Genomic DNA, 27,002 nt, shown 5'->3' on the forward strand with positions numbered 1-27,002 from the left:
TTTTGGTCATTTTCTTAAAAGCAGGTTTTATTTTTTGACAAATAATGGGAGTGTTTTTACTGGTTTTACTGACTCTACTGGTACAGCTTTTTCTTCTGGGTCTTCAAGGTGCTCATTTGTAATTTGCAGATGCTTCCTCCTTGAGGTATATCTGTTTAAACAGAAAATATGTCAGTGTCACATGTAATGGGGACCTAGAATCAAGTACACAGCAGGGGTGGACTGACCATTTGGAAACTGCCCGAGGGCCCGGGGTCAGTAGGGGGCCCCATGAGATGCCCCTGGTACCTTTTTCATAGTCTTTTTTTGAGTTTGGGCAAGGACACAGGGGCCCCATGATCCCCTATTGCCCGGGGGCCCCATGAGTTGTCAGTCTGCCCCTGGTACACAGTTTCCATATGCTTTGATGTTCAAGAAGATTCACCTAAATTTATAAGGGTAGCTGCATGATTGGCCCACCTCTGTCTGACCGTGCAGCTAGCAATGCATAACAAATGAAAATTGATGGATGGTACCTATCTCCAGGTTTCATGCACTTGCCTGAGACTGTGCAAGGGGAAGGGACATGCCACAGCTTGCCTTAAATCAGAACTTTACCCAAAACTTGATGAAAAAAGGTTTTTTTGAGCACAAAACTTACATTCCGCAATATTTTTGTGTGCTGTGAATTGCCTCCAGTATCAGTCATGTTTCTTCTTGCTGGAGGCTGCTATGTTGCTGAAGCCCAGAGCCCCTGAGCAGCAGTAAATCTTTAGGCAGTCAGCAGATTGGCCTCTACATTTTCGGAATGGTGCCAAAAAATAGAGAGTAACTGAGCATGTGCAGAACAGGGTGAGACAGTGTATTACTGAATTTTAAATATTATACGCACTTATTTTTAGTGTTTTACATAGCTATACCTGCAAAAGGGGCCAGCATGATGTGATCTAGCAGGGTTTATTTTCTGATTAAAGTTCCACTTCATTACCCTGACCCTCAGACACACAGATCTGGCATCCCCTTCACCAAGTTCCCCCTGTTCAATCCCGTTTGCCTCACTGTGGCTTAATCTGGCTTCCCCTTCACCAAGTCCCCCTGTTCAATCCCCTGTTTGCCTCACTGTGGCTTAACTGGATCAGTCACCTAGGGATTACTAGGATGCAGGCAGCCAAGCCACACAGCATCGTGCATTTCTATGGTGCAGGCGGCTTCCAGCACCATGCCAACCAATAATGCTGAATTGCTAGGTGGTAGGTCTGGGTAAGGTAGCAGAGTGATGTGCTGATGGGAAGCCTGATTGAGGGAGTTGTGTTGAATTGTTGACTTTGGGCTTTAGATACTTTGGGAAAAATGTGGGCTTTAGATACTTTAAGGACAAACCCACCCTTGGTAACAGCTGCTCGTTGCCTTAAAGAGTAACTCCACTTTTGGTGAGAAACAAATATTCCCCTCTGGGTGATCTATGTACATTGCAAGGGTTTTAACAAACTTTGTTGCATATTCCTTCTTTTAGTTATTCTGAAGAGAGAGTTGTTTGTGTCCATGTGGAAACTGAACTTAACCCTTAGACGCCGATTGCACGCAAATATGCGGCCTCTCGGTGTCTGGGCCTTGGCGCCAAGCGGCCACATATCTGCGTGCCATTAGAAAATATGTGCTGAGAGCGCGTGCCCTGCATGCTCCTAGCACATATGTCCGTGACTCATGAAAAGGTCCCATCTCCCCTTGCGATCGGGACCTTTTCTAATCATGTGACTGCCGTGATTGGGAATTACGACGGTCACATGACCCTAAAACCCGCCAACCTCCCGGCTTCTGAAACTCTTAAAGGGCCGGGCAGCGCCGGCGCAAAGGGGTTAATGTAAGTGATTTTATAATCCTCAATCAGCTGCTGCACCTGCAGGGCTCTAATGAGGAAAATGGCAGGGCCTGCATCCCTTTAGATGTAATCTCCTATTGTAAGTATCTCACCAAAAAATTACATTTTCATTGCAGGGGATGTCTGAAATCTGACTTGTATCTTAGTGCAGACTTCTGAGAAAATCAGTGAGCCATCAAACAAGTAGGAAATGATCTGTATACAGAACACCTCTAGGTAGCCATATTCCATTGCATTTTATGGAAAATTACAGCATTGCAAACTGAAAAGGAAAGGGGATTTTTAATAACATTCAGTTACTAAAAGACTTGTATTGCAAATGTATATGCTTTATTATTTACTTTTTATTTGTTAAGAAAGTGGAGTTACCCATTAACTGCACAGAGAACTTTGCATGCTGACATGCTTTCCTCCTGCAGAAATGTTGGCTACCATCATATAATGTGCTCTGTAACTTAAGGCCGATTAACGGCAGGTGCACTTGACCTACTGCTGACCTGCACTATACCTCCTCCAAGCTGCTTTTGCATCCCCATAGACTTGTATGGGGAGAATAGGAGTACTGGCATGAGCAAAACCCCATTGACATGTATGAACAGAAATGGTACAACCCGAGTCTGTAAAACTCACATTACACTCTGTTAGTTGAACACCTTAGTATTTGCAGTCTGTGTGTTAAGCAAAACCAGTAAATCAACATAATGAATTCTAAATAAAGCTCCTTGATTGAGAATAGCAACATCCCGAAAAGACTGACAGTCGCAGTGTCATTTTATTCTCTTATCTCCAGTCTGCATGAAAATGGTTTTAAAGGCTGCAGGATAAAATTAGAGAGGACATTGTAGATCCATTTGTTGCCGATTTTTCCAGAAATCTTTTTTGTTAGGGTGAATGTCTATTATTGCAACATAAAATGAACCATTATGTTGCTAGTCTTTGACAGTAATGTGTCTAAGGCTCCATTCACACCTATGCAACTTTGGGGTCCAAAATCGCATAAGTCGCCTCCCATGTTTTTCAATGGGTACCATTCATATCTGTGTGATTTCAAGTCGCAGCGACTTCCTAGTAGTTCCTGCACTACTTTGGTCTGACTTTCATGTAACTCGAGGGCCATAAACTTCATGTAAACCCTTCAAAGTCGCACCTGAATGTTGTACATGTGACTTGTGTGCGACTTTGTACAGCAGAAACAATTATCCTTCGTCAAAGCCAAAGTTGCACTTATCCAAAGTCACATCCAGTTGCAATGAAAATCGATTTTTAAGTCACACAAGTGTGAATGGAGCCTTGGAGAGAACATAGTCTATTTACCAAATTTTTAAATGCAGTTCAAAAGAGATCAGTTTGATGCCAGCCAAAATGTTTTTGTTTTTTGTTTTTTTTTAATATTTTATTGCAGAAGCTCAAATATAACATGACTTGTTGGGGGGACTATAAGGCTTCTGCCTTCATCGGGGCTTAAATTGATTATTTTGTTGACCTATTATTAGCCAATAGAGATCAAATCAACTAGGATAACTGGCTCCTTTATTCCAAAACCATTTCCAGAACCCACAAAACGTATTGGCTTGTTGTCCTTGTTAGCTTCGGACTTCTGCGATAAAGAAGAAATACTCTTGTACCCTTGTGGCCCGCAGAGCGCTCAAACCAGGAAAGTGCATGCCCATGCTCTGGGATGGCCGGTCCGCATGCCCAGATCGAAATCAACAGGTTGATGACCTGCCATCCCACAGAATTGGGTTTCTTGGAGGAAGCAGGCGGCTGCTCAGGGATCAGGAACTGCGTAAGCAGATGCGTCTTCTATAGCAACGGCTCCTGTCCCAGTGGAGTGATACCAAGTGCACTTCGCCTGGGACCTTTGTAGCAGCCTGAAGAGCAATGCCAACAGAAGCTGGAAGAGGAATAGGTCAGTGTATTAGACACATACACTTGTATCACTTATTTCAGAAAAAAAAAAAATGATTACGCTGCTTTTACACTAATCTGCCTGTACAGTGCAGTGCACCCCTATGGGTTAGCTGCACTAAGCCATAGACTTCTGTTGTACCCTGCGGGTTTGGTGCACTTTCAGAAAGTGCACCATACCTGCAAGTTGTAATAGAAATGTGGCTCAGTGCAGCTTAGGTGCAGGTAAATCGAAGCACTCAGTGTGAAAGCAGCCTTTTAGGGGGCTCAGGACAGTTATTATTATTATACAGTATTTATATAGCGCCAAAGGGTATGCTCAGAGCTGTACATTACAATGGGGTACAGAAAATGAGACAAGACCGTAACAATACAATACACGAGGGGTTCGAGGGCCCTGCTCTTTCGAGCTTACAATCTAGCAGGGAGGGGAAGCTGGTACAGGAGGAAATGGCTGTGGGGGATGGAGTGGTGGGAGGAGTGGAGGAGGTTAGTTGTTAGGTGAGGTCGGGTGTTAGGTGAGGGTGGGGTAGGCTTCTCTGAAGAGGAGGGTTTCAGGGTGCACCTGAAGGTGAGGAGGGTAGGTGACAGTCTGATGGATTGGGGTAGGGAGTTCCAGAGGATGGGGGAAGTCCTGGAGAAGTCCTGCAATCAGGCGTGGGAGGAGGAGACCAGGGAGCTAGAGAGTAGGAGGTCCTGTGAGGAGCGAAGGGCACGGGTAGGGTAGTATTTGGGTATCAGGTCAGTTATGTAGTTTGGGGCGGTGTTGTGAATGGCTTTGTAGGTCAGAGTTAGCGGTTTGAATTTGATGCGTTGGGCAATCGGGAGCCAATGAAGCGATTGGCAGAGGGTGGTGATGTTGGTGAGGTGGATGAGTCTAGCTGTTGAGTTTAGGATCGACTGGAGTGGGGATAGCGTTCGTTTGGGTAGGCCAGTGAGAAGGGAATTGCAATAGTCCAGGCGTGACATGATGAGGGATTGTATGAGTTGTTTAGTGGTGTCTGGGGTGAGGAATGTAAGGACTCATTTGTATTTGCAGTTTGGGGGGTGGTAAAACCCCATAGTTCATTATGGCCTGCCGCTGGGTACCAAATTCCTTACATGTCCCTCGCTCTTCCAAAGGTTGAGCAACCCTGGCTTAAACCATCTAACACTTTTATTGCTGTCTGGGGAGATTTACTCTTACGTTGTATCCTCTCAGTTGTAAATTGCATGGAAAGTAAGGGTTAATCCACAAGTTTAAAGTAGATGTAAACCCCTGCCGTGTAAAACAAGCCATTCAAGTTAAAAATAGAAATGAAAGGAAAAACTTTTGGGTGTATATTTTAATGATAAATACTTTTTTATTTTGTCTTTCTTTGTTATTAGTGATTACATCTGTTCTCAGCTGCATAAGGAGCTTGGAGAGGTGTGGGTGGACACTTGGGAGGGGTGTTAACTGGAGGCAGAGAGACAGCAGCATACTGATCTTTCCAGTTGCCTGGCATGATCGGTCTGAAATAGGAAAGCAGTGTGTCAGCACTTGGCCATTGGAGAACAGGTAGGCTATGCGGCCAGCACAGCCAAAAAACTGTCCTCACTGGAATGGATGTGCTTCTTTGCCTGGCATGATCAGTTTGAAATAGGAAAGCAGGAAGACTGGCTGCATCACCAGGAATTTCACACAAATAAAGACAGAAAACAGACCATGCAAACAGGAAACACACTTATCAGCAATATGAAATGTTGGGGTAACATACAGAGAGACTAAATTGACATCACATCTTGAAAAGCAAAAATGTACATATTTCTGCTTTCCAATCCTTAACTGCTTCCTGACCGCCCTATAGCAGAAATACTTTACAGGGCAGCACAGGTGTGCAAAATCACGCATTTACAGGTAGGGGGCGCGCGCCCTACCTGTGCTGCCATCCACGGCTGTCAATCTCCGGGTCCCGGCCGGTGATTACTAACGATCACCGACGGGGAGGAGGGCTGCTTTGTTTACTAACAGTCGTCCTCCCTGTCAGCTCGGTCACACTGCTCTGGATGGCTGCACAGCCATCCAGAGCAGTGTGCTTACAGTGAAGCACCAACACACCACCCCCCACTAAAACACTCTCAGCACACAGTTAATCCTTTGATCGCCCCTTATGTTAAACCCTTCCTGCCCGGTGCCATTAGTACAGTGTCAGTGCTGTTTTTTTATAGTACTGATCACTGTACTGGTGTCTCTGGGGATGTAAACGCTATAACTTTCACGTAAACCAATTAATTTACACGTATTGGGGTTTTTTTTTTTTAGCAAAGACATGTAGCAGAATACATTTTGGCCTAAATTTATGACGAAATTTGATATTTTAAATTTTTATTTACTGGACATGTTTAAAGTGTTCACCTTTACAGAAAACATGCATGTTTTCACACTGGAACCCTTCCCCACCACTGCTCCACCAGTCCAGGGATCTGAAATTCCTCTGCTCTGTCAAAAATCCATTGACAGAATTGTGGTGCATTGTTGGCCAGCACCACAGAGGAAAACAATTTGGGGGTACTTGTCTCACATGATTGCAAAATGGCAGTGGGAATAACAAATAGAATTCTAGGATGCACCACTACAGGGGTCTCCAGCAGGAGGAAGGAGGTCCTGATTCCCCTACATAGACCTTTAGTTAGATCTCATTTAGAATACCTCACTTACAAAAAGATATTGATAAGATAGAACGAGTCTAGAGATGGGTAACAAACCGTGAAAGGTCTGGGGGATAAAACATATCAGGAAAGACTGCAGATACTTAATATGTATAATCTGGAGGAAAGGAGGGAAAGGGGAGAAATGATTAAAACCTTTAATAGGGGGTGAATAAGGTTCAAGAAGACAGTATTTCAATATGAACCCAAGATCAAGAGCATGCGGACATGACCTCAAACGAACAAGAGGAAAGTTCAAAGCTAATCTAGAAATTAGAAAGTATTATTTAAGTGAAAGGATAGTTGATGCTTGGAATAGGCTTCCAGCAGAGGTAGAGAGTCAGTCAACAGTAAGTGGATTCAAAAATGATTGGGACAAACATAGATCTATACTAAAAAGTTAACAAAAAACAAAGAATACAAAAACTTGTATAAATAAAAACAAAAACAAAATGGAGCAGACTGGATGGGCTACTTAGTCTTTTTTCTGCCATCACTTTTCTGTGTTTCTATGCTTTCGCTTCTCTCTGTCCAGCACTACCAGTACAGACCCTAATGAATTCTAACTGGAGGGTGCTGATCAATCAGAATCTGGCCAGTCCACCCTTGAAGAACTACAGAGAGGAGAGAAAGCAGCCAGACTTTCAAATCCCCCCAGACCAATGGAGCACCTTGCAGGAGCCTTGACAGCTCAGGATCACATGAGGTAAGAAGAATGCAGACGAGGGGCGGAAATGAGGAGGGGGTCAGGAGCAGGGGCGGACTGACCATTTGGAAACTCGGGCACTGCCCGATGGCCCGGGGTCAGTAGGGGGCCCCATGAGATGCCCCTGGTACCTTTTTCATAGGCTATTTTGAGTTTGGGCAAGGACACAGGGGCCCCATGATGCCCTATTGCCCGGGGGCCCCATGAGTTGTCAGTCCGCCCCTCGTCGGGAGTAAGGTTGTAAAGCTTTGAATTGGGTGCGGCAAAAATATATCCTTCACAGAAAGCTGAATAGAGGTGCCCTGCTGGTGGAGAGTTTAAGGGGTTAAAACAGAAGGTGAGGAGGCAGTATAGGACCTCCTCACTGACTGGCAAATGCCCTTTGAAGAATGATCTGTGTTGCATCACTCTTCAAAGGACAGTGCAGAAGCAAGTGTGTTACTGATCAGATCAACATTGAAAAGAAAAAAAAAAAAAGAAAAAGCTTGTGCATCTAATCTCAAGACTGGTAAACTGTAATATATTACATTTTGGGTTTAGATACGCTTTAACTATAGAAACGTAGAAGAGTGACCGCAGAAAGAGACATCACGGAGGCTGTCATTTATTTATTTATTTATCTGAAGCCACTTGAGTTTTTATTGAAAAGAATTCAAATGTAACTTCCTCGCAACTATGGCAACTGTATTCAGTTTTTAGACTCAATGATTCTTACATCTGTAGCTGAGAGGCCCGCTGCCTTTCAGACATTTGCTCAGAGTTTGAGGTCATATCACTGATGCTATCCCCAGCCAGGACTGCTATATGCTTCTTATTACATCTGTTATGAAGTCACATACACCCAAATGCCTAGTAAGTATGAGCAAATCTGCCTGGGTTGGGTTTTGCAAATCTTGGTTAAAGTGGTAGTAAACTCTTAAAATAAATTAAAAAAAGGTTTCCCCCTTAAAGGCAACGGCATTGCATACTAGCACATTATGAAGGAGTTGCCTTTAAACGAAGCCCTCCAGTGTCGCTGTTGTCACGGTCGCCTGATCGCCACACTCAACATGCGACAATCGCACGACCGCGACCAACAATATGTCACGCCCGCGGCGTCGGACCCCAGACCTTCTCACCAAACTCGTGACCAAAGGACCGGCCGATCTAAAACCGCGATGTGACGTTTGTAACAATGCCACACTCAGCTGCGCCCTGTACAACGATTGTCCAGCTAATGGAACGCAATGGACGCAGCGGCAGCCTGAATGCGCTTGTTACTGGGTCGGGTTATTTACGCAACTAACCCTTCACTGCCACCACCCCTTTTTGTACAGAGAAAGGGGAAACTCTCTTTATCCAATATACACTGTAATGGTTGAAAAGTCGCCTGTCCGGTTTAAAAAGGAAGAGGTCCAATTAAGAGATATTTTGGTGGGGGATAAAATAGGATCATTTGGGGAATTGAAAAAAAAAGAGGGTGAGATTTTCACTAAATTAGACACATGGCGGTATTTTCAATTGAGGAGTTTTGTTGGAAGTTTGCCAAAACCTTTAAGGACAAGAGACAATTGGAACTTGTTTGAAAAGGTTTTGGGTACACAAGGTGATGGGAAACACGGGATTGCTAAGGTATATAAAATACTCACCGAATTAGATATAAACACAAAACCAACATATATAACAAAATGGGAAACTGATATGGGAAGCGTGATAGATGAGGAGAAGCAGAGGAGAATATATAGATTAACCCACAAAAACATTTCTATGAGAGAAGTAGAGATGAACTATAAGTGTTTGACAAGATGGCACATTACACCAAACGTTGAAAATAAGATGTGTGAAGAGAGTTCACCGTGGTGTTGGAGGGGATGTGGTGAAATAGGTACAACATATCACATATGGTGGGGTTGCCCAAAAATCCAGATATTCTGGAAGACAATAACCCATTTGATAAGAAAAATAACAGAAATAGACATTGGCTTAGACCCAGAAGTGTGTATTTTGCATAACATGGATATATCAGTCAATAAATATAAAAAATCAGGGATATGGTGCTACATAAATGCTGCAAAAGCTCTGATACCCAGGTTTTGGAGGCAAATAGAGGCACCGAAGTAAGAAGACTGGATTGAAGGAGTTGAGCAGATTAAAAAGATGGAAAGGTTGTGTCATGTCCAGGAAGATAGGATGGAGATCTATAATAGGAAATGGGAGAACTGGGAAAAAGCTAAGTTATATATGAAATATAGGAAAGATTAAAGAAAATAATAGGAAAACTACACATGCTGAGATAAAATGATGCAGAGAAAAGGAAAAGCAGGAAGATGGGATTTGGGTGAGGGTGGAGGAGGGGGGGGAAATTTGGTATAAAGTAAATAAAGTAGAAATGTTGGATATTATAATGTATAAATATATTTATATGTTTGTATATCATGATGATGAAATGTATTTAAAATGAAAATCAATAAATATTTAAATTATAAAAAAAAAAAAAAAAGAAAAGTCGCCTGTCCAATACAGTCACTGCAGGCCGATTGGGCAGAAGCTTAAACAAACACAGTAGCGTCTCTTCAAAAGGCAGGAATTCGTGAATTGCAAGTAAGCGCTTAGAAACAGTTTAACGCTTTCAGAAAGAAAGATTTATTACTAAAAGAGTCAAACAGGTGCAATAAAATATTTACAAAGAAAATGTAACTAGATATATTTATATATAAAAACAGCATATCACAGCCAAGAGATAACAGGGAGAAGTTAAAAGGTTAAGTTAATTGCCATATTAAGCCTTGAGGTAGCAGATCCAAGTTGCAGAGCGAAGGGTCTTTGATCTCCTGCTGTTACGATGTTAAAATTAGGAGATGTCTTTTGCTTTGCTCAGGCCTACAGCTTGTGCTTTTTAAAGTCCCCCAGCAAGGGGGTGCCTTTGAGTAACTGGCCAGTACTCTGTTTAGGGAGGGATCTCGGGCGGACTCTGAATTAAAACCAATATCTTCATAATCCATGATATGAAACGCAGGGGACAAACTGACTTGAGGAATGTTTGTTTAATTCTGTCAGGAATGGACTGGCAAGCAATGGTGGGACTCGCCTGCCTTATGGGCTGTAGTACCGGGGCTGGCCAGCAGGTGCTCCCAGCAATCAGAGACTCAACCTTGCAGCCAGCTAAACACCTGAAACTGCTTACACTGGTGTATTTAAGGGATGGCCAGACCTGCAGACTCTGCCTTGGTGTGTGTTTCTCCTGGGCCCTGTATCCTGTTCCTGTCTGATTCGTTGCTGACCCTGCTCTGATCCCTGGCTTTGTCTGACCATTCTCCTCTGCCTGACCCTCTGTACCACGCTGCCCGCTACCTGCTGAACCTGGCTTGTGACCCCGACCATTCTCCGCTTGCTCCCCCTGTACCTACCTGCCCGATTGATATTGACCCGGCCTGCCTGACGACGCTTGCATTGTATGTACTGTCATCTGTGGGTGGTTGGTTTGGTTTGGTTTGTTTGCACTGTATTATGTTTAGTATTGCACTGCGTTTATGTTTGTATTGTTAGTGTTAATAAATTACATTGTTTATAACATATCTGAAGTCTGCGTTTCCCTGCGTCAGTCACACACCTCTGGTCACACCCGGGAGCCCTGACATTACACCAAGGCCAATCCTGACCAGAAGTGGCTGCACAGGGAAGCCATCTTGGTTTGTTGATGGGAAGGATGGATCTTGATGAGGTTGCGTATTTATATCTGCTAGTGTTTGATGACAGAGAGTATGCTTATCAAACTCTGAAGGAGTATCCCCGGGATGAACTGCTAGAATGTATACGGCTCGCTCATGTTCTAGTAGATCAGGGCACAGAGTTCTCTGAGGTGCAGCCATTGATTCAGATTTGTGCGGAGTTGGTTTCATCTGGTACCCCCGAATGCAGGGATGAATTTTTGCCGCCATTTAGTGCCGACCAGGTAGAGTCCCTGGTGTGGTTATTAGAGGATGATGTGGATTGCTTCTTGGAGCATTATGCTGCATGTTCACCACAGACACTAAGAGATTGTATAAACGCAGTGCAGTCTTTGGTCAGACAGGCTTTGTGTAAGCTCAGCTTTGTTTAACCCATACTGCAGACATGGACAGATTTGTTGCACCCAGCCTCAGTCAGCTTACAAAAACCCAGTCCTGCTTCTAATCTATTTCCTCAAAGCTCTATTCCTGCATTCCCAACAGCTCCTCCTGCCCTGCTATCTACCGCATGTCAGTACCCTGTTCCCACTCGCTGCACCTATCCTGCCTTTAACCCTGTAAGAAAGCCCTCTGTAGCAACTGTCCCCTCCTCTGTTCCATCCTCCAGCTCTTCTCTGTCTGCAGCTGTTCCATTTGTTTGCAGACCTGCGTTTACTTGCAGTGCTCCAGTAGTTAAAACCAGAAAAAAGCGAAAATTCTTTCCAACCAATACCATCCTGCCAGTATCCAAACCGGTGAGCCTGCTGTCTGAGAACCTGCCTTCCGTGGTTCAGCCTGATGCCTCTACTCAGCCTGATGCCTCTACTCAGCCTGGTGCCTCTACTCAGCCTGGTGCCTCTACTCAGCCTGATGCCTCTACTCAGCCTGATGCCTGTACTCAGCCTGATGCCTGTACTCAGCCTGATGCCTGTACTCAGCCTGATGCCTGTACTCAGCCTGATGCCTGTACTCAGCCTGATGCCTGTACTCAGCCTGATGCCTGTACTCAGCCTGATGCCTGTACTCAGCCTGATGCCTGTACTCAGCCTGATGCCTGTACTCAGCCTGATGCCTGTACTCAGCCTGATGCCTGTACTCAGCCTGATGCCTGTACTCAGCCTGATGCCTGTACTCAGCCTGATGCCTGTACTCAGCCTGATGCCTGTACTCAGCCTGATGCCTGTACTCAGCCTGATGCCTGTTCTCAGCCTGATGCCTGTACTCAGCCGGATGCCTCTACTCAGCCGGATGCCTCTACTCAGCCGGATGCCTCTACTCAGCCTGGTGCCTCTACTCAGCCTGGTGCCTCTACTCAGCCTGGTGCCTCTACTCAGCCTGGTGCCTGTACTCAGCCTGGTGCCTGTACTCAGCCTGATGCCTCTACTCAGCCTGAAGCCTCTACTCAGCCTGAAGCCTCTACTCAGCCGGATGCCTCTACTCAGCCTGGTGCCTCTACTCAGCCTGGTGCCTCTACTCAGCCTGGTGCCTCTACTCAGCCTGGTGCCTGTACTCAGCCTGATGCCTGTACTCAGCCTGATGCCTGTACTCAGCCTGATGCCTGTACTCAGCCTGATGCCTGTACTCAGCCTGAAGCCTCTACTCAGCCTGAAGCCTCTACTCAGCCTGAAGCCTCTACTCAGCCTGAAGCCTCTACTCAGCCTGAAGCCTCTACTCAGCCGGATGCCTCTACTCAGCCGGATGCCTCTACTCAGCCGGATGCCTCTACTCAGCCGGATGCCTCTACTCAGCCGGATGCCTCTACTCAGCCGGATGCCTCTACTCAGCCGGATGCCTCTACTCAGCCGGATGCCTCTACTCAGCCGGATGCCTCTACTCAGCCGGATGCCTCTACTCAGCCGGATGCCTCTACTCAGCCGGATGCCTCTACTCAGCCGGATGCCTCTACTCAGCCGGATGCCTCTACTCAGCCGGATGCCTCTACTCAGCCGGATGCCTCTACTCAGCCGGATGCCTCTACTCAGCCGGATGCCTCTACTCAGCCGGATGCCTCTACTCAGCCGGATGCCTCTACTCAGCCGGATGCCTCTACTCAGCCGGATGCCTCCATTCAGCCGGATGCCTCTACCCAGCATGATGAACTGATCCAGCCTGACGATCCTATTAGGCCAGTTGACTCGATGCCCGCTGTTGATCCAGACGATCCGGTACCTGATTCGGTGCCCGCTGTCGTGCCAGTTGACTCAGAGCCCGCTGTCGTGCCTGGTGACTCGGTGCCCACTGTCTTGCCAGATGACGCGGTGCCCGCTGTTGAGCCAAATGACCTGATGCCTGGTGACCCGATGCCCGCTGTCCAGCCAGACGATCCATTGTCTGACCCAGTGCCAGCGGTCATGCCAGTTGACTCGGAGCCCACTGTCGTGCCAGGTGACCCGGCGCCCGCCGCTCCGCCTGAGGGTCCGGTGCCCGCCGCTCCGCCTGGGGGTCCGGTGCCCGCCGCTCCACCTGGGGGTCCGGTGCCCGCCGCTCCGCCTGGGGGCCCGGTGCCCGCCGCTCCGCCTGGGGGCCCGAGACCTGTCGCTCCGCCTGGGGGTCCGGCGCCCGCCGCTCCGCCTGGGGGCCCGAGACCTGTCGCTCCACCTGGGGGTCCGGCGCCCGCCGCCCCGCCTGGGGGCCCGAGACCTGTCGCTCCGCCAGGGGGTCCGGCGCCCGCCGCCCCGCCTGGGGTCCCGAGACCTGTCGCTCCGTCTGGGGGCCCGCCGCTCCGCCTGGGGGCCCGTCGCCCCGCCTGGGGGCCCGCCGCCCGTCGCCCCGCCTGGGGGCCCGATGCCCGTCGCCCCGCCTGGGGGCCCGATGCCCGTCGCCCCGCCTGGGGGCCCGCCGCTCCGCCTGGGGGCCCGGGGCCCGCCGCTCCGCCGGGGGGCCCGGGGCCCGCCGCTCCGCCGGGGGGCCCGGGGCCCGCCGCTCCGCCGGGGGGCCCGGGGCCCGCCGCTCCGCCTGGGGGCCGGTGCCTGTCGCCCCGCCTTGGGGCCCGGGGCCTGCCGCTCCGCCTGCTGATCCGATGTGCCTCCGCCCGGAGTCCTGCCCGATGTGCCTCCGCCCGGAGTCCTGCCCGATGTGCCTCCGCCCGGAGTCCAGCCCGATGTGCCTCCGCCCGGAGTCCAGCCCGATGTGCCTCCGCCCGGAGTCCAGCCCGATGTGCCTCCGCCCGGAGTCCAGCCCGATGTGCCTCCGCCCGGAGTCCAGCCCGATGTGCCTCCGCCCGGAGTCCAGCCCGATGTGCCTCCGCCCGGAGTCCAGCCCGATGTGCCTCCGCCCGGAGTCCTGCCCGATGTGCCTCCGCCCGGAGTCCTGCCCGATGTGCCTCCGCCGGGAGTCCTGCCCGATGTGCCTCCGCCCGGAGTCCTGCCCGATGTGCCTCCGCCCGGAGTCCTGCCCGATGTGCCTCCGCCCGGAGTCCTGCCCGATGTGCCTCCGCCCGGAGTCCTGCCCGATGTGCCGCCGCCCGGTGTGCCGCTGCCCGAGGTGCCTCCGCCCGGAGTCCTGCCCGATGTGCCTCCGCCCGGTGTGCCGCTGCCCGGAGTCCTGCCCGGTGTGCCAGTCTTTGATATCCCGCCAGTTACCAGACCCGGGCGGTGGAACATTTTGCCCAGCTAGGACTGTTTGGAGCGTCCTGAGGCCGCTCCTTGAGAGGGGGGTACTGTCAGGAATGGACTGGCAAGCAATGGTGGGACTCGCCTGCCTTATGGGCTGCAGTACCGGGGCTGGCCAGCGGGTGCTCCCAGCAATCAGAGACTCAACCTTGCAGCCAGCTAAACACCTGAAACTGCTTACACTGGTGTATTTAAGGGATGGCCAGACCTGCAGACTCTGCCTTGGTGTGTGTTTCTCCTGGGCCCTGTATCCTGTTCCTGTTCCTGTCTGATTCGTTGCTGACCCTGCTCTGATCCCTGGCTTTGTCTGACCATTCTCCTCTGCCTGACCCTCTGCCTGACCCTCTGTACCACGCTGCCCGCTACCTGCTGAACCTGGCTTGTGACCCCGACCATTCTCCGCTTGCTCCCCCTGTACCTACCTGCCCGATTGATATTGATCCGGCCTGCCTGACGACGCTTGCATTGTATATACTGTCATCTGTGGGTGGTTGGTTTGGTTCGTTTGCACTGTGTTATGTTTTAGTATTGCACTGCGTTTGTTTGTATTGTTAGTGTTAATAAATTACATTGTTTATAACATATCTGAAGTCTGCGTTTCCCTGAGTCAGTCACACACCTCTGGTCACACCCGGGAGCCCTGACAAATTCTGTCACCTTAAGCTGTTAGGTTTTATGAGGTTACAATCTCTTTCAATTCCTGGGAGAAGCTGCCTTATCTGTTTTATGATGTGTGAGCCTACACAGGTTCTTGGGTCAGTGCTTCCCAATTCTCTGAGGAACACTGGCCTTATCATGACTTCGGTGAGGAAGGCTACACTTTCGTAGACTGCTCGGTACCGAACTAGAGATGCCTTGCCCTGCTGTTGACCCATAACCAGCACACACCATCTGTCACTGTGCCTCTCAGGAAGGGAGGGGGAAGGAGAATAAAAGATTGAGGGAGAAATGTATGCTTTTCTCAAAATGGATGTGCCTGACAAAATGGTGGCACTGCGTCCATCTCTTGAGTGCAAGATTGCTACAGCTGTCACCGCTGCAGAGGCTTCCATCTTCACCTGGTCTTCCTTCCGGGTTCAAAGGCTGCGGCCGCTTGAATGTCAGAGCCGCGATGACGTCCCTCCTACGCATGCGCACGGGAGTCTCGACTGCGGCACACAGCTCTGAAGGAACAGCACGGGTGTGCTGTTCCTTCAGAGCGCATGCGCCGGTAACGTCACTGGCTGCTGCTTGCTAGAATATCTGCTAAACAGTGCACATTTAGGAGATATTCATTTTACCTACAGATACGCTTTATTATAGGCTTGCCTGTAGGTAAAAATAAAGAACGAGAGTTACTACCACTTTAACGTTGCAGCAAACACTCGTTAAGTCTATGGTGGTGAATCTTGTTATTCAATTTTGGCCATTTGTAATTCTAAAAGGCTATTGTCAAACAAAAGTCATCGGAAGCCAGACACTGCCATGGGGAACATGTACCACCCTTTTATAGAAAGGTGGATGGGTTATAGTCAGTCCTTTAAATGATTGGCTTTTGTGACTCTGCTGACCAGGGGAAATTACTATACACTGTGTTACAGGCTGTTCCTTATTTCTGGTGGTCAACCTACAACTTTTTAGGCAAAATGTTAGCAATTCTCAAATCTCAAATCCAAAGGATTCTCTGTTTCAGGACTGTCTGTACCACAAATAGAAACTGATGAGGGTTCTGCATCCAATTAACAGGGATTGCGGCAGTTTTCAGATGAGAAAACTGCCTAAAATCCCCGTCAGATTGTATCTGGTCTACAGGTTGTGAACTGTCTGTTGTAACCTGGTAGTCCGCTCACAAGCCTCTCTCTGCCTGTGCAGTGGACACCCTACATGGACAGAGCCTCCATATAGACAGGAAAATTCCCTGTTCCTGCCTATATGACTTGATATTAACCCTGGAAAATACATGGTAAACAGCCTTCCTACCCCCTCTCAATCTCTGCTGGATGGTGGGGGGGCATCAGGCAGAGGGAGTTGAAGCAAGCAGCTTGAGCTCTTCTGCTCTGTATGCTGAGTCTGGCAGAGACACAGCATTGAAAATGGAGTAGATAGCTCCTAATTTACAAAGGGGCCTTCCCTTTATTATTTGGGAGCAGGTTGTGCTCCATTTTCTTGATTTAGAACAGGGTTTCTCAACCCAGGTTCCATGGAATCCTGGGGTTCCTCCAGTGGTTGCTAAGGGTTCCTTGAGCAATTTCTGCCTCCCACTGAAACCACTGATCCTTTTAGCTATCTGTAAGGGGTAATTATCCCAATAACCACAAGTGTAAGGAGCATTCTTCCCGCTGACCATCACACTAATGTATCATGGGCTGTAGATACAGTTCCCTGAGACCAGAAAGTTATTTCAAGGGTTCCTCTGTGTTGAAAAGGTTGAAAGAAACTGGTTTAGAAGAGCAGCAAAAAGAGAGAAGAAAGGCACCTCTGAGTGTAGATTGTCATACATTTTTATTAAATCAAAGCTCTGCTTGAAAAAGGAGTGAGCCCGACGCCGGTCGATGTATGCATGCTCTGAAACGTGTTCCGTCATTTCCGGTGACATCAGCTCACCGAGCACCGTGATCGCTTGTGCTCCAACTACTTCCCAACCCTTGGTTTGGGTCCCCCTCACCATCCAGTTGGCCTGTGACCAAGAGGGTGACGGCTATACACAGCAGTGGTGGAGGATGCACCACCGTTGTAAAGACTTAAAGATGTTCCTGCTTTTTACTACTATCATGTAAGTGCATTTCAGCTTTGGTTTTAATAAAAATGTATAACAATCTACACTCTGAGGCACCTTCCTTCTCTCTCTCTCTTTGCATGTACCTATGTACCTGGAGATCGCTTCCTCTCTCTAAAAGAAGGCTTGCTATGAAGTAGATATTGTCTACTTGTCCCACTGGCGCTACTCTTTGAATTAGTTGAATTACCATCGCATCTGAAGGCTACTGTTTACAGCAGGGGTCTCCAAACTTTCTGAGCAAAGGGCCAGTTTTCTGGTCTTCTGACTTTAGGGGGGTCGGGCTGTAACCAGTGGAAGTGGGAAATGCAACGGAAATAGTGCCCAATCATTGGCATCAGTAGAAGGAATAGAGCCCTATTATTGGTATCAGTGAGAGGAATAGCACCTCAACATTGGTGTCAGTGGAAGGAATGGTTCCCCAACACTGGTATCAATGAATGAAAATTTGCCCCAATACTGGTATCAGTGGAAGGACTGGTGCCCCAACATTGGTGTCAGGAAAGGACTGGTGCTGCAGCATTGGTGTCAGTGGCAGGAGTAGTGCAACATCGATGGTGTCAGTGATATCAGGAAAAGTGAACTATCTTTAGTGATAGTGGAAGTATTATATCATTCTGTACCAGTAAAGTCCCATAGTCTTTTTAAGGTTTTTTTTATAGTTGTTAGTGGAATTAATAGTGTTCTGTAGTTTATATCAGTGGGAGGAATTCTGTCCCAATGTTGGTGTTAGTGGAAGGCAGGGGCGGACTGACCATTTGGAAACTTGGGCACTGCCCGGGGACAGTAGGGGGCCCCATGAGATGCCCCTTCTACCTTTTTCATAGTCTTTTTTGAGCTTGGGCAACGACACAGGGCCCCATGATCCCGTATTGCCCAGGGGCCCCATGAGTTGTCAGTCCGCCCCTGGTGGAAGGAATGGTTCCACATATCATTGAGAGGAATAGTGCCCCAAGGGCCAGATAAAGGCAATCAAAGGGCCACAGTTTGGAGACCACTGGTTTCCAGGGTTACACCAGTCTACACCAGGACCACACACCCTTTAGAGGAGCAGCACAGGCTGGCTTTATGCTTGCACCACTCGTTATTTCCCCCAGCTTAGTAAATTGAGCCCATGGTGTTTACAAGAGACTGACACGTCAGAGAACACCACAAAAGCAGCAGATTTGCAGCCAACAGGTCAAGGTCCTCATGCACTAAAATGTCTCATTTGTACTGTCTTGTTTGATATTCTTAATACTTTTGTCTAGGGAGGGGAGGGGAACCTTCCTTTCTGTTGTCCCCACTAGTGTTCGCTTGGACAAGAAATGAGACAAAATCTCTCCGTGATGGAAGAGGTAAGGACCATTATTTTTTGTTATCACCTCTGTCAAGTTTTTCTTTAAGATGGATGGGACAGGAAGTGAGAGAAAATCTCCTCAGCAGAAGTCTGGGCTGGAATAAAAACCCAAGTCTTCTCCGCTTGGGCAAGCAGATAAAGTGATGACTGGAATTTTTTTATTACATTTTACATTTTATTACATGAAAATTCACTGTGCCGACTTACTTAGATCGGGGAAGATCAGTCCTGGATATGTAGAGCAAACAGAGGAAAAGAAACACAGAAAAAGCAACAAGGCCAACCCAGACTGCGATAACAATGGAATCTGTGAACACATAAAACACATGGATGTGAGTGTTGTCATGGTCAGTCTTACCTTTCAATATGTCACTTTTTCAGAATTGACCCCATCACTCTAGGCTGTATTAAAGCCCAAAACAACTATATACTGCAGCTTACCAATCCTTAGATGTGATGGCTGCATTAGTTTTATTTTTTATAGTCTTTTTTTTCTCCCCCTCTGTTTCACCTGGTGATCTGGTCTCCTGTATTAGAGTGCCTCCACTCTGGATGAGGGAGCACAGGGGGCACCTTTGGACAGCAGACTTGTCAATCTGGGATGGAGGGGGTGTTAGACTTATTAACAGAATTCGATACACTAACACATGGAAGCTGAACTCCAGCTAACACTTTATAAGTAATTACAGCAAACAGTTGTGTTCCTTTTGAGATAAATGTTTTACATACGTAAAAGCTGATCATTGTAAGCACCCCTGTCAGTGGTAAATAGTTTGTCTCAATGCCACTTCCTATATTTGCAGGAGAGCTTGTTCTGTTGAAAAACATCATCTGGTGAAAATAAAGGAAAGGAAGCCTAAAAAAAGAAAGCGAATGCAGCCATTGCATCTAAGAACTGATAAGCTGCAATATAATAAACATTTGCTTTTGGGTTTAATACTGCTTTAGTCTAGGTTCACACGTATGCAGGTTGGGTTTGGTGCGTTTCTGCCGCAATTTTGATACATTTTGCGTTTTTTTTTTTTTTTTTTTTTTAAATCTTGTTACTAGGCAGATTTAAAACGCAGCAGAAACGCAATACATGCTTTTCTGCATCATTCCCATTGAAGTCTATAGAACCAAAACTGCAATGTTTTGCATTCAAAGAAGTCCCTGACCCTTTCCAAAAAACGCACCGGGTGAAAACACAGAGATGTGAACATGTCCCATAGGAAATCATGGTAAATGGACTGTACTGCATTTCTGCAAAACGCTGCAGAGAACACATAGGTGTGAACCTGAGGTGAAAGTATATCCATTATACAGTATATTTAGTCTAAAGTCTCCATTTTTCTACATTCACTATACATTGCACTCCATATGTAATGGTTACTACCAGGGATGGACTGACCATTTGGAAACTCGGGCACTGCCCGAGAGCTCGGGATCAGTAGGGGGCCCCATGAGATGCCCCTGGTACCTTTTTCATAGGCTTTTTTGAGTTTGGACAAGGACACGGGCCCCATGATCCCCTATTGCCCGGGGGCCCCATGAATTGTCAGTCCGCCCCTGGTTACTACCTATATAGACCTATGTAGTATACATTATACATACTATTCCCATTTTTAGATTTTTTTTTTTAGGCTATCATAGCAATTTATACAATGTATATTACACACACTGTGCCCTCTTTGTGTTGCCTTGTTGCTGATATATATAATCGGAACTAAAAAATTCCTGTTTTTACATTTTACATCCTCTCTAATTATGTAATTCGAGATTTACCAATTTGTATGGTCACATTTTGTATATATAATTATGTTCCTGGTGATAATCATAATAATCATGTATGCTGAATTTGTAATCATGTAACTATATATATAGATGTGAATCTGTGTGCATTTAACCTAATGTTCCATATATATGTTTTTATGTAGCTTCCATGAGATGTAGAGAACACTGGCATAATTAGCACTTGCTGCTTTGAAAATCCTTTGCTGATTTTGCCGTACTGAAAGTGTTACTAAACCCACAACAGTAAAATCAGTCTGTATATGCAGTAAAGCATGCTTGTTATACTCACTGTGGAACCTAAGGGGTTAATCCTCTGCATTGTGTATGTTTGATTCTGACTTCTCTGATCCTCCACTTCTTCCAGTGTCCCCTTATCTCCTGATAAGACGCATTGTGTGGAGTCACTGCTCACATACTCAGTTTGGTGTGTATTGCTAGAGAGGGTTTTTTTTCTTCTTTGGGAGAGTTCATGTGATTAGCACAGGGCCAATTAGCACTGTCCAGACAGGGGTTCTACATCCTCCTAGAGCAAAATGAAAACTTCTCCTACAAACTTTAACCAGTGCTGTGCTGGACACTGATAGAAGTCACAAGACTGCTCTAACTTCTGATGAGAAAAGGCATTTAGCAGTTTATATTTACTAAAATAATTTCATTTGCATGTTCTGTGTACTGTGGGAGACCAGATATAGTGAATACCGGGTCCTGGTTTAGTAACACTTTAAGTCCACTATTCAGCACAAGATACTTTGTAGTTGATTTACTAAACCTGGAGCACACAGAATCTGGTGCAGCTGTGCATGGTAACCAATTATCTTCCAGGTTTTATTGTCAAAGCTTAAAGCTGATTGGTTCTCTGCACAACTGCACCAGATTCTGTGTGCTGCAGTTTTAGTAAATCCCCCATAAATTATGATCATGATGAAAGGTTTTGGTTAGAAAGGTCACCCATCTTTTTGAAAACTTTTTCATATTGTCTCGGATGTCTAAATGTTGTAATGTGTCGTGAATGTCGTATTAGATGTCTGTAGTGGTGTGACCAAAGCCATCTGAACATACACAAATGTTTGGCTCAATACAATCTATCAGAACTGGCTTTTGGCGAGTGGTTGGCAATGGTAGGACCTGCCTGCCATGTGCCTCCTTTAAAGGCTCAGTCCACCCAAAACTGATATTTCAGATTTCAGTAGACAGTTAAAGCACATGACATTTTCTTACGTCTTTAGAATGTATTGGTAATGTAATGTATGAGTTCTTGATTTAAAATCCTGCCTGTGTCTGCAACAAGCAAATATGGCTGCTCCATGTACATATAAAATGATGAACTATAGGCAAAAATAAAGGGTTTTTTTTTTTGTTTTGTGGTTGTAAAGGCTTGAGGTTTTTTTACCCTTATGCTTGAAGGTAAAAATCCTGTGTGCAGCATCCCCCCCAGTCCCCCCAATACTAACCTAAGCCCCCTCTCGATCCAGCAATGTGCACTGGAGTCATGGCTATCCCGGGACTCCCTCTTCTCACTGGCTGAAACAGAAGTGGGAGCCATTGGCTGTCAACCACAGCCAATGAGCCGAGAGATGGGGCGGAGCCGAGCCACGGCTCCATGTGTGAATGGACATAAGCAGCGGGTGTCCCCATAGGAAGCTACTTGCTGTGGGGCACTTGACAGGAGGGAGGAGCCAGGAGAGCCAGCGGGGGACCCGAGAAGAGGTTGCTGTGTGCAAAACCAATGCACACAGCAGGTATGTATAGACATGTTTGTTATTTTTTCTTTAAAAATATATAAGCCTTTAGAATCACTTTAAACATTAAGATTCATGCAGATGGCTGTACACAGGACACGTAATGCCTCCCCCAAGACCCACTGCTGCCATGTACAGCAATTCACTGAAGCAAATGGGAAAAGTAGGCTGTACCTGGCTGTGTGCAGGGCCTAGACAAGGGGTGGTTGTCTTGGGTGCAGTGGGGATTTGGACGGGGGGAGATTTATACTAGAAGTGTGGATTTCTGTTAGGAAGGGGGATTTGTGCTATAAGAGACGATTGGGTGTATTTGTGCTAGGTGGGGAAAGGATTAGTGCTAGGAAAGTGGATTTGGGGGGGATTTTTGCTTGGAGGGGGTATTTGGGGAGAATTTGAGCTGGGAGGAGGGACTTCTACTATAAGAGGGGAAGTTTTTACTTGGGAAGAATTTTGGCTTGCAAAGGGAATTTATGCTTAGGGGTAAGTGTAAAGATTAGTGTTCAAATGTTTATTTGGGGGGAGGGAGGGGATTTACTTTTCGCTGACACATAATACTCATACTTTTTTTTGTGGGGGGTGCTATTTGGTATTTTCACCCTGGATGATACCTAACCTTGTTCTGGAACTGGTTGTCCGCCAGGGATTGCATGCACAATGACAAGTGCTCTGCATGCACACAATCTTCAGTTGGGGCATATGTCAGTATGCATGAGCGCTGGGCTAGCCCCTGCATGAGGCTTATTAGACACCAGGATAAGGGGGGCATGAAAAAAAAGGAATCTCCAGCCACTTGCTGGGGATTTAGATTTTTAAAATGCTCATCTCCTGTTCCTTGGTGCAGCTCCCTTTCCCCTACCAGGTGCTGCATGGCTAGGGCTAGTAGTGTATGGTAAGCTTTAGGGACAGAAGGATTTGGCACCAAGTGATTGACAGAGTCAATAGGGATACAATGAGGGACAGAAGGATTCAGGAGCAAATATGGGGCAAAAGGAATTGGGGCCAAATAGGAGGGAGATCGAAGACCAAATGAGGGACAGAGGAAATCAAATTAGTGAAAAAGGTTACTGGGGACAAATGAGAGGCCAAATTTGGAACACAAAGAGGGACAAAGGGAATATTGGACCAAATGAAGGTGTCCGTTTATGGACCAGCGGTAATAGATCGCTGCTCAGTTCTCCGTCATTCTCGGAGAACACAGTTCTCCTGTGAATGCAGTTTATGAAGCAGTTCTCCGAACGAAGGGAGAACGGTCTCCAAACGCTGGAGAACGGTCTACAAACTCTGGAAAACGGCTCATTTTACTATAATCTCGCGAGATTACAGTAAAAGATCAGTTTACTAAGCAGAGGTAAATTATCTCTGCTTAGTTTTCGGTCCCTCTGATTCTCCAGCTCTGGGCTGGAGAATCTGGAGGGAGAACACAGATCTCCAGAGAAGGGCTGACATGATCTCCTGAGTGTCATAAACTGTGAATGACCAGAGAATAGCTGAGATCCGTTGAATCGCAGCTATTCTCTGTGTCATAAAAGGACACCGAAAGCTGGAAGGATTTTGGAACAAATGAAGGACAAAGGGAATTTAGAAAAAAATAGGGGACAAAACAGTTTGGGATGGAGGAATTCAGGACCAGATAGCGGGGTTGATTTACTAAAAATAGACTGTGCACTCTGCAAGTGCAATTGCTTCAGAGCTTAGTAAATGAGGGGAAGCTTCACTTTGCAAAGAATACCCAATCAATTGCAAGGAATATATACAGTGAGGAACAGAAGTATTTGAACACCCTGCAATTTTGCAAGTTCTCCCACTTAGAAATCATGGAGGGGTCTGAAATTCACATTGTAGGTGCATTCCCACTCTGAGAGACAGAATTTAAAAAAAAATTCAGGAAATCACATTGTATGATTTTTAAAGAATGTATTTGTCTTGCACTGCTGAACATAAGTATTTGAACACCTAAGAAACAGCAAGAATTCTGTCTCTCAAAGACCTGTTACTGTGCCTTTAAAATGTCCACCTCTACTCCACTCATTAATCTAATTTAGTAGCACCTGTCTGAGCTCTTTAAAGACACCTGTCTACCCCACAGTCAGTCAGACGCCAACCACTACCATCGCCAAGACCAAAGAGCTGTCAAAAGACACCAGAGACAAAATTGTGGACCTCCACAAGGCTGGAAAGGACTATGGGGCCATTGCCAAGCAGCTTGGTGAAAATAGATCAACTGTTGGAGCAATTGTTAGAAAATGGAAGAGGCTAAAGTCGACTGTCAGTCTCCCTCAGACTGGGGCTCCATGCAAGATCTCACCTCGTGGGGTATCACTGATGATGAGAAAGGTGAGGAAGCAGCCCAGAACTACAAGGGAGGAGCTGGTGAATGACATGAAGAGAGCTGGGACTACAGTTGCAAAGGTCACTGTCGGTAGAACACTACGCCGTCATGGTTTCAAATCATGCATTGCATGGAAGGTTCTCCTGCTCAAGTCATCACATGTCCAGGCCCGTCTGAAGTTTGCCAATGACCATCTGGATGATCCAGAGGAGGCATGGGAGAAAGTCATGTGGTCATATGAGACCAAAGTAGAACTTTTTGGTCTAAACTTCACTCGTCGTGTTTGGAGGAAGAAGAAGGATGAGTTGCATCCCAAGAAAACCATCCCTACAGTGAAGCATGGGGGTGGTAACATCCTGCTTTGGGGGTGCTTTTCTGCAAAGGGGACAGGACGACTGCACTGTATTAAGGAGAGGATGAATGGGGCCATTTATTGTGAGATTTTGAGCAACAACCTCCTTCCCTCAGTCAGAGCATTGAAGATGGGTCATGGCTGGGTCTTCCAACATGACAACGACCCGAAGCACACAGCCAGGATAACCAAGGAGTGGCTCCGTAAGAAGCATATCAAGGTTCTGGAGTGGACTAGCCAGTCTCCAGATCTAAATCCAATAGAACATCTTTGGAGGGAGCTGAAACTCCGTGTTGCTCAGCGACAGCCCCAAAACCTGACAGATCTAGAGGAGATCTGTGTGGAGGAGTGGGCCAAAATCCCTGTTGCAGTGCAAATCTGGTCAAAAACTACAGGAAACGTTTGACCTCTGTAATTGCAAACAAAGGCTTCTGTACCAAATATTAACACTGATTTTCTCAGGTGTTCAAATACTTATGTTCAGCAGTGCAAGACAAATAAATTCTTTACAAATCATACAATGTGATTTCCTGAATTATTTTTTTTTAATTCTGTCTCTCAGAGTGGGACTGCACCTATAATGTGAATTTCAGACCCCTCCATGATTTCTAAGTGGGAGAACTTGCAAAATTGCAGGGTGTTCAAATACTTCTGTTCCTCACTGTATTAAAAAAACAAAAACAAAAAAATGATTGGATGATGGAAGTTGGCAGAGCTTCCCATTATTTACTAAAGGTCTGGAGCAACTGCATTTGCAAAAATGCCTTTAGTAAGTCAACCCCAAAGGATGGAAGGATTTAGGATGACATGATGAAAAGAGGGATTTGAGACCAAAAGAGGGACGGAGTGAATTCAAGACCAAATAAGAGAGAGATATTTGGGACCAGATACTGACTTATATAATTATGATAAAATGGGGGAAGCAGGGATTTAGGACCAAATAAGGGAGAGAAAAGGAGGCTTAGGACTAAATGAGGGACAGATGGAACTGGGGCCCAATAAGGGAGAGAAAAAGAGACCTAGGACCAATGGAGGGACAGAGAGAATTGGCATCAAATTAGGGAGAAAGTAATTTGGGAACAATAAGGGATGGATGAATTTAGGACCTACTGAAGTAATAAAGGGATTCGAAACCAAATGAGGGACAAAGAAATTTGGGATGGAGGTATTCAGGACCAAATGAAAGGATGGAGGGATTTAGGACCAAAAGAGGGACAGAGCGAAATTGGGACCAATGACTGACATAGATACTTGGGATAAATGTGGGACAAAGGGATTTGGGACTAAATGGGATATAAGAAATTGGGGCCAAATGAGGGGAAGGACTAAATGAGGGACAGAGGGAACTGGGGTCAAGTTATGTACAGATGGAATTATGATCAAATTAGGGACAAAGGTAATTGGGGAAAAATGAGAAACAGACGGATTTAGGAGAAAATGAAGGAATTAAGGGATTCTGGACCAAATGAGGCACAGAGGGAATTGGGAAAAATATAGATAATGCAGTTTGAAGCAAAATAAGGTGTGGGGGGATTCAGGATCAAATGAAGGATGGAATTTGGGATTAAGTGAGGGAAAGACAGTTGGGACCCAATGAGAAATAGTTAGATTTGGACCTAGAATTGACATATTTTAGGTAACTGGGATACATTGATGAGGGACAGAGGGATTTAGGAACAAATGAGAGACAGAAGGAACTGGGGCCAAATGGGGGGGAGAGAGAGATAGATCTAGAACCAAATGATGGACAGAGGGAAATGGCATCAACATACTGTAGGGACAAAAGTAATTGGGGAAACAAATGCGAGACAGACTGATCTGCGACAAAAAGAGGGACAGAAGGATTTTGGACCAAATGAGGAATGGAGGGAATTAGGATCAAATTAGGGACAGAGGGATTTGGGAAAAAATGAGACACAGAACAGTTTGGGACAAAATAAGGGACAGAGGGATTTAGGACCAGATTAAGGACAAGTGGGGGTTTGGATCAAGTGACAGAAGGAGATATTTGGGACACATTGAAGGACAGAGGGAACTGGGAAACAATGAGGGACAAAGGGACAAAAAAAAACACAAACTACTACTCACATTTGTTGGCCTTCAGTTGACTTTCATCAAATGAGACTGGATCAACATAGTCAAAGTAATATTCGTATGTCACTGTATAGTTGTCAGCTTTATTTTCCATTTTGGCGCAGCGCCCACTGCTCACATAATGCACCAGTTCTGTGCCAGTGAATGCTCCTGGTCCGCCGTCAGTTCCTACAGTGGCTGGA

At 46.5% G+C, this 27,002-nt stretch overlaps 1 protein-coding gene across 1 annotated transcript; it reads right to left on the bottom strand.

Moving 5' to 3' along the window:
• MRAP (melanocortin 2 receptor accessory protein) lies at nucleotides 1-27,002 on the bottom strand. Its single transcript, XM_089688936.1, has 3 exons — nucleotides 26,815-27,002; nucleotides 18,741-18,840; nucleotides 1-151 (listed from the first exon to the last, which is right to left on the bottom strand). The coding sequence occupies exons 1-3, from the start codon at nucleotides 26,912-26,914 to the stop codon at nucleotides 28-30; spliced, it is 324 nt and encodes a 107-aa protein (XP_089545062.1). The 5' UTR covers nucleotides 26,915-27,002; the 3' UTR covers nucleotides 1-27.

The sequence above is a fragment of the Staurois parvus genome, unplaced genomic scaffold (genome assembly GCF_062004578.1).
Source record: "Staurois parvus isolate SC_StPar_1 unplaced genomic scaffold, SC_StPar_1.0 ptg000461l, whole genome shotgun sequence".
Classification (NCBI taxonomy): Eukaryota; Metazoa; Chordata; class Amphibia; order Anura; family Ranidae; genus Staurois; species Staurois parvus.